This window comes from Fibroporia radiculosa (genome assembly GCF_000313525.1).
Source record: "Fibroporia radiculosa TFFH 294 genomic supercontigs, scaffold1001, whole genome shotgun sequence".
Classification (NCBI taxonomy): domain Eukaryota; kingdom Fungi; phylum Basidiomycota; class Agaricomycetes; order Polyporales; family Fibroporiaceae; genus Fibroporia; species Fibroporia radiculosa.
In genome coordinates, this window is record NW_012133254.1 from 39,864 (window position 1) to 47,791 (window position 7,928).

The window sequence follows — 7,928 nt, forward strand, 5'->3', positions numbered from 1 at the left end:
TGATGGCGTTGTCAGCGAACCATCGGTGTGCTATGGTGGGCGGTCTAGTTGATGGAGATTATGCAAAATGTCTATGAGAAGAGTGTCCGATCGGGCTGCCTCCACACTGTCTAGAACGTGTTTCCCAGCGTTGCGCAGTAATTTAAGACAATACGCCCACTTACCTGTCCATCAGCCAGATTTAGAGAACTGTGCAGCGCGTACAGGTCGGTGTAACCAGTTATCCAATAAAAAGATCCCTAAGATCTGAGCAAAAAATCGTGCAAGAATCGTCTAAAATGCGTGAAGACTACTCAGGTAGTCAGAAAGCTAAGATGGGCGGTCTGGCTGCCCGTGGAATCCAGGCTGGGCGTATGCAGTCCTCGACGACGCTTGATGGTCAGCAGCCTGGTTGACGAGTCTGATGAGTGCCACCATACGTTGTCACCATTCTAAGCAAGGTTAAGATTTGACCAACGCCTACACCACCAAACTAGTGTGCACGCCACGTGCTGTCGCCAATTTGTAGTGTTTGACCCAAGTTTGACCTGATGTCCAAATGAGACTGGCTCACGGCCCAAAATAGATGGATGCGGAGTGACTTGACACCTGCTAGGCGGACTGACAAGGTCCTCGACATCACGCTTAGCCCTTTGAATGATGGCTGCAGCGATGTCAATGTCTCCCGAGGTCCCTGGAGATTACATACTGTGAACTTAAATGCAGTGACTTTGAGAACATGTTAGTCATTTTAAGCCTCTAGGGTGTCACTTGTGACTTGATCAACGGCTTCCAAAACAAGAGATTCCAGACTCACCATAATCAAAAGATACTTATAGCTTCCTTTGTTGTACACGAAGCGCAGTGGTGCCACAGTCCGTCCCTAGTCTTCAAATTGATGATGGGAATTCCAGTTTCTCGCCCTTCCACCCGAAGCTCTCAGAGCTACCAGACGCTAGGGGTCCTCAGCTGTAAAGTTCAATGGAGCACCTTTTCGCCGTCCTGATCTCGCGAAAGACGGCAATGATACAGCATCACTGTCGTCGGTACTTGTATGTATATTCATAGATGAATTATCCACTTCGTCCGGCAGCCGCAAAGTCGATAGCGACAGCGATCACCACAGTCTCTACATAGATAACAAGGTCAAGAGGCAGTGTATTGTGATCAGTTATACTCACGCGGACGTGTGCAAACCGGTCCCTATGATTATCAGGAAGAGCCATGGTGCTTCTTCCGGAAACCACTGGCAGTGTGGCAGGGCTTGCGTGCGCACCTAGAGCAATACGGTCGGTCTTCCGCCGAAACCTGTGTATCATACGCTGTGAGCGGCCTTCCATAGGGACGATCGCCGCAAACACATATATTTACCTGAATCGCGCAATTGTGGAACACATCAACCAACCAAAAATATTTATCACTTTTAAATATAAACTCCGATTCATTTTGCGGCAGCCCCGCGTCCAGACTCCAGACTCGGCTAGCCGAATGTCCTTGTCGGCCGATGAATGATATTATAGCGCCACCTGCATGTCGCGGGAGGGATTCGGACTGAGCACAACTTCAGCGTGCGGCTTGGTTATCAGACCATCCGACAGACCGGGCGGCAAATCACGTACAAGCCGCCGTGACTGCACCCCACGTACAGACCCTTGAATCTCCACCATAACGAGCCCTTAACCCGATGACCGACTGACTTGTCATTAGCAAGCCCAAAGAGATTATTAAAGCCGTTCCATTTCGAATGCCTAAGCTCGAAAATATCGGGCTCCGAGCCGTGTAAAGGGCTGAGTAGGTACATTGTAGATGGAGCAAAACCCATGATCGAATCTGTCAATCTAGGGTATTGATCTATCATCGCGATGCAGACTGCGGTCTTGCACGAAAATCCCCGGAGTGAAAACCGCTACGGCCTGTTCAAGAGACCCGGTCGTTGCTACTCGCGTCACAGGCACCTAGCAAGGAGAGTCCAGACAACGCAGAGTCGTTGATCAGACTACCCCACTTGATGGTGATCATACCAGTGCAACTATCTGTCTGTCACAGCCCATTAGTTCGAATACCATCAGAGCATATGAACGGACACGCTCAACACGTTGAAGACCGCATGGCTCATTGGCGTATTTGATCCTCATGATCAGTGTTGTTGTCGGCACTGTTGATCTATTTCAATCGCAATAGCGCTCTAAGACCACGTTGAATCGATATCTATTGAGAAGACAGAGAAATGGATAAATATGTAGATATTATACACGGACGAGCACTGCGCGGTCCCGTGGGCAATCCTTCTTGAGTTCCTAACGCAGTTCGCAGTCAAAGGCGTCAAGGTACGTCTGATACCCAGTATGAGGCATGCTTACCTGCAGTTAAATTTGCCATCGTGACTCCTCACTCCGGTCGAAGTCCTGCCTATGGATGTCACAGCGTGTAAACCATCTTCGGCGTTAATCCAATAACACCACCACCTCGGCCGTCCCACCCGGGTATGGGCGCTCTACAGACAGGACAGCTAAAGGATGCGGATATGGACGGCATCCGAGACCATGCAGATGATGTTAGCAATGTCCCTTTTTATCAATATGGAACGATTTTTTTTTGAATACACCTACCGAGCTATTCGCTCGCTCGCGGGTACAGTATACATATTGCGCTGTATCGTCGTTTTGACAGCAGTAAACAGACATTCGCCACAGCAAATATGTCCGCAGGGTGTCAAGGTTGCTCGCATCGGTGGTGTGAAGCAGATAGGGCACGTATATTCTGACAAAGGTTCGTCTCCACAAGTGGCTTGTTCACAGGCCGAAGTTTTGAGGGGCTCCTTCGAGGAGGATGCATGTTGGGAGGGTTCATCGTCTGCGACAAGTGATTCTGCTCGCCTCTTGCCGCGTCCTCTGGAAGGAAGTGGATACAGGGAATCGGGGAGCGCGTCCACGTCAATAGGCCCGTCGTTTTGATCTACAACTGAACTGCTTTTCTCCTTAGCCTCATCCGCTGTATTTCTGACGTGGCTGGGACCCGCCACAGGCGCCATCACAGTTAGGGAGGTTTTCCCTGGAGTATCACAGCCGCTGGGAACGTCTGAGAGTATAGCTGTGCTGCCAGAATTCTCAGACGAGACGCCTGCATGACTGGACCCCTGCCCTATGACCGAGCCTCCGCCAAGTTCGGCCTCGACAAATGTGGGCTCCATATCATCTTCAGCGGATCCGCTGGAAGAGCGAATGGAAGGCAAAGCTGTGAACAGCGGTGGAGCGTCCGGAGCGGACTCATCATACGCAGAGCAATAATGTTGGTCGTCCACTCTGCGCCTCTTCCGCGGGCGTTCGATAGGCCCGTCATCCGGCTCCCATACCATGTCCATGGGCTGTTGTTCGAGCGAAGCCTCCCCGGCACTTCTAGCTGAGTCGGCGTCCGCATGCACAGCTGTCATAAGTCCCGGATCAGCTTCATCTGAGAGCGCCATGGACGAGGGGCCAACTGAGTTGGCGCGAGACTGAGAGCTTGATGCTGTTGCAGACCGGGAAATTGAATTGGAATGTGCAGAAGGACCTCTACTCCGACATGGACGGAGCGACCTAATTGTAATAGTCGTTGGCGCAGGCAAGGGCATATCGGGTGTCAGGTCGGGGGCATGACCAACTTCCATATCTAATGAAATCCATCAGAATCACATTGCTGATATAAACATAATACGTACCTAGGTGAAGAAGCACTACGCAGTTTTACGGAAACCCAGGGTGTGACAGACTTCGAGTTATAATCAGCCGGAACGACGTGCGGAGAAAGCCAACTGTGGCGGATATTTCTGAGGGAGGGTGATTGATAAACAAGCACACCGCAGATTCCAGGCACGTAATAAGACTAGAAGAGTAGCGGTAGCGCAGCAGGGCAAGTAAAAGTAATAAGTAGCTCCCTCCGACCGACTGTGGCTGAGGATTGCTGAAGGCCCATGCTAAGCGCTTAGGAGGGTGTTGGCACGTGATCGAATTGGAACACGTCGCCGACTTGTGCCACTGCCAGTGGTCGCAACCTTCCGTTTCCTCTCCATCCACCAGGCGGATCAACTGCGAGTCGTTTGGGTCGTCTCAAGATGGCCACGGCCGTGTTACCAGGCAGGCCAGGTTCTCCGACGCTTCTTGACAAACTAGATGACATCGTGCCGGCACCGCTCGCCCAATTCGATGCTTTCCCCAAGCTCCCCTCCACCTACAAGGCACGCTCAGAGTCGCGAGGCTTTCTTACCATCTTCGTGGCTCTTGTAGCATTTCTGCTCATTTTGAATGATCTTGGCGAATATTTATGGGGCTGGTCCGATCATGAATTCAGTGTTGACTCAGATACGACGAACGGATTGAATCTCAATGTGGATCTTATGGTCAATATGCCATGCCAATGTAAGCACTTTGGCTTTTCGCTCGCTCTTTAGCAGCCAACGTAGTCCGCGTCGTCCACAAATGGTTTTCCCACCACTAAATATGGAATGTTGTTGGTGTTATGATCATGCGCTATGCGATCCATGGGTAGAATTTCGTATGGTGAGCGAGCACTTTTAGGACATGTAATCTGACGAAGCCACATGGGTGGCTACTGACAGTGTTATTCTCTTGCATTAACAGGTCAATCTCATTGAGGTGTCCCCTTCGACCCTCGACCAGTGCATCACGCTACTAGCTATACTAAAACTTGTCACTAATCGTGAAGCATTAACGTTTTGACAACTTGCCCCTCACGTGCATCCATGAGGACCATCCAACATGTGGTGGCCTGGTCTTCGTTTTCTTCCCTACTCATTCTTTTTAAGGGTATACAGTGTAATGCTAATCCCATATTCTCAGACCTCAGTGTTGACCTCCGAGATGCTGTTGGTGACCGCTTGTTTTTGAGCCGAGGTTTCCGCCGGGATGGGATTAAGTTTGACGTTGGGCACGCGACGGCCCTCAAAGAACATGCCGCCGCACTCTCTGCGCAACAGGCAATCGCCCAGTCTCGCAAGTCTCGCGGGTTCTTTTCGACGCTTTTCCGGAAAGATGTTGCCCAATATCGTCCCACACACAATTACCAAAAGGACGGTAGTGCCTGCAGGATCTACGGAACAATCACGGCGAAGAAGGCCACTGGTCAGTGCTTCATCAAATGTTGAGATTTTGCCTTCTTACGATTCAATGAATGTTTTCAGCCAACCTCCATATAACTACGATCGGTCATGGGTATGCGAGTCGTGATCATGTCGACCACAAATGTGAGTCTCGGATCATCCTATCAACATTAGCCAGCTTACAGCCCTCCCGGAATCTTTAGACATGAACTTGTCCCATGTCATCAATGAATTTTCTTTCGGCCCTTTCTTCCCCGAGATAGTACAGCCTTTAGACAATTCTTTTGAATTGGCGCTTGATCGTAAGCGGTTGTAACTTTCTACGATTCAGCCCTCTGAACATATTATAGCTTTTGTCGCATATCAATACTATCTACATGTTGTCCCGACGACTTATATCGCACCACGTTCCACGCCATTGCACACTCATCAGTACAGCGTCACACACTATACGCGTACTATGAGTACCCATCAAGGCACTCCGGGTATTTTCTTCAAATTTGATCTAGAGCCCATGCACTTGACAATCCATCAGCGAACGACAACGCTCGCACAGTTTTTGATCAGGTGAGTGATACAGGTTTTGCACCGCCATTAGAAGATATAAATTTCAGTCAAGGTGCGTAGGTGTCGTGGGCGGCATCTTCGTGTGCATGGGTTACGCAGTCCGTGTGGGGACAAGGGCAGTCGAAGCCGCTACAGGAGTGGACAGATCGCAGGGCATTGTCGCTGCTGAAGCGAGCGGCGTCGGTATCGGGATACGAAAACGCTTCGGTAGCGCGGATTTAAGGCTCCGTGCTGGACCGAACGCATCCAATATCATCAGGTCAGGGCCTGGCTGGGTGGTGGAAGGTGGCAGTCCGTACGGGAGCTACGCGGGTACCCCAGTCTCTGGCGGCTTCCCTTCCCCAAGTACAGGTGGATATCCGACCTCGCCATTCTCCAGTCCTAATATTGCCGGACCACCGCCACACCGCCACTCCACTTCTGGGGTCAGCCTCGGCGTTCCCTCTCCTTCATTTGGTCCGTTGGGCGCTGCTGCCCCGCCGGCTGCAGATGCTTTTCCGACCGCTGCTACCGCTGGCTCGCCGTATAGTGGTACGATATCGGTTCCGCCCACGCCAGGGACACCGGGAAGCGGATTTTACTCACATTTCCCGCCGACCCCGAACCCCGCACACTCACCGCAGAGTAGTGTGGCGGGTTTCGGGACACAGCAGACTGGACCGCCTCGAAGGAACGGTGGCCTCCGGCATTCACGCACCGAGAGCATCACTAAAGTGAAGAGCGACTAGTAATTATTGATTGCTGCGGCCTGAGGGTGGACCGGACTGTAGGGCACGTGAGTACGCTTGCCGTACGGAATTTCTATTGTCTGTATAATAGCTGGCTTGTCTATGTGTTGTGTTGATGTTTTGGTAGCGTACATACTACAGGCATTACCGTAAATTGTACAAGCCGTAGGCATTCCCTGCCGGACTGGTCCAGCTTCGATACTCACGTGATCGCGTATTTCGTCGACAAATTCGTGGCGTGTCCTCTCGTGTCCTGCATTGTGGGCCACGGTAGTCATTCAGAAGTTGCCCTGCTTAAAGGCCAGATAATTGGCTCGGCCCACTTTCGAATACGAGTCGCACTTCAAATGCGCTTTCGAGCGGACATTGGAAATGCTAACACGTTCTTCAGTGAGGCGCAAGGATTATACGACCATATGCGCTAAGCACTGACGGAGGGCAGAGATATGGCAGGCGATCGAGAAGCAGCAAAAACGGTGTATCATTAGGTTCTCAGAAAATGAGATGCGAATCATCTGCAACAACGACGTGAACGAGGGTGGGATACAGGTCTGGTCGTGCGTGTCGTCTTTATATTCTGTGCCTTTGAACGACAACTATCAGTGCTCAACGTGTATTTTCAGACAAATCAAAGCGCGGTCTCTGTTCACAGAATACCGCGTAGAATCCAACGCGAACAACGAAATTACAATGACCATATCAACAGAGGCCCTCCTATCAGCGCTCCGATCCGCGTCGACACCGGCAGGACAGACTGGATCCTTTGCGGCAGATGCAGATGTCGTCATGAGGTACGTAGCACTTGACCCCGCTCGCCACGCCTTGTATTGATTCATGGAAGCAGGCTTATCAAGAAGAACGGCCAAGCTGTTCTAAGTTTTGGGATCAGTGGGACGACGCGAAATGGTAGACAAGTGCGCATCGCGCATGACGTTCGAATTGATGTCATGCGACCAAATGACGTCCAAAGGCTCAAAGAGCCTATGTGCCCGGAGCCAGAGGTATGTCTGTTCTGCGACTTCCTCAGTTACTCATTTCTGTCCTAAAATCGCGTATGATTAGGTGCATATCGTTCTTCCCCCTCTTGCGAAGCTTCGCACGGTCGTAGAGCGTTTAAAGCCGCTTGCTGGAGATGTCGTAGCCATACGGGCGAATGGCTCGGGGTGCCTGCAGCTGAGCGCGCAGACGGACAGCGCGCGCGTTGATGTTTCATGGAAGGGGTTGGCAAACCCTGCGATGAGTAAACATCCTCCTCCATCGCCTGAAACCTTGAGCTGATGGGTATGTACAGCCAGGGATGCAAACAGCCAGGACCCAGATGCGGGGGACGACTCAGACATGCACGACTCCTCTCAGATGTATGGTGTATTAGTGTCCCTCAAAAGCCTCCAGAAATTCCTTAGCAGCCATGTGGTGTCAACGACGACCATCGCTTGTATGTGTGTCACTCAAGACTTGTGATTTTGGACTGAATCCTTTCCTTTATGGGCAGGTCTCTGTCAAAACCATTGTATTATTCTTTACGTTTACATCGGCGAAATGGCTGATGCTGGCGGGGG

The 7,928-nt window shown here is 51.2% G+C and overlaps 3 protein-coding genes across 3 annotated transcripts; 2 read left to right on the forward strand and 1 right to left on the reverse strand.

Annotated features, from left to right (window-relative positions):
- Nucleotides 1-2,584: 2,584 nt before the first annotated feature.
- FIBRA_01950 (uncharacterized protein) lies at nucleotides 2,585-3,625 on the reverse strand (the record flags this gene model as incomplete). The annotated part of the gene is made up of 1 exon (XM_012323818.1): nucleotides 2,585-3,625. One exon carries the CDS (start codon nucleotides 3,623-3,625, stop codon nucleotides 2,585-2,587), a length of 1,041 nt encoding a protein of 346 aa, XP_012179208.1.
- Nucleotides 3,626-4,069: 444 nt separating this feature from the next.
- On the forward strand, nucleotides 4,070-6,369 carry FIBRA_01951 (uncharacterized protein; the record flags this gene model as incomplete). Its single annotated transcript, XM_012323819.1, has 6 exons — nucleotides 4,070-4,373; nucleotides 4,815-5,096; nucleotides 5,156-5,218; nucleotides 5,278-5,376; nucleotides 5,425-5,641; nucleotides 5,694-6,369. 6 exons carry the CDS (start codon nucleotides 4,070-4,072, stop codon nucleotides 6,367-6,369), a joined length of 1,641 nt encoding a protein of 546 aa, XP_012179209.1.
- A 347-nt stretch (nucleotides 6,370-6,716) lies between these two features.
- Nucleotides 6,717-7,830, forward strand: FIBRA_01952 (uncharacterized protein; the record flags this gene model as incomplete). Its single annotated transcript, XM_012323820.1, has 6 exons — nucleotides 6,717-6,759; nucleotides 6,812-6,926; nucleotides 6,993-7,160; nucleotides 7,214-7,370; nucleotides 7,432-7,609; nucleotides 7,661-7,830. 6 exons carry the CDS (start codon nucleotides 6,717-6,719, stop codon nucleotides 7,828-7,830), a joined length of 831 nt encoding a protein of 276 aa, XP_012179210.1.
- Nucleotides 7,831-7,928: the final 98 nt, after the last annotated feature.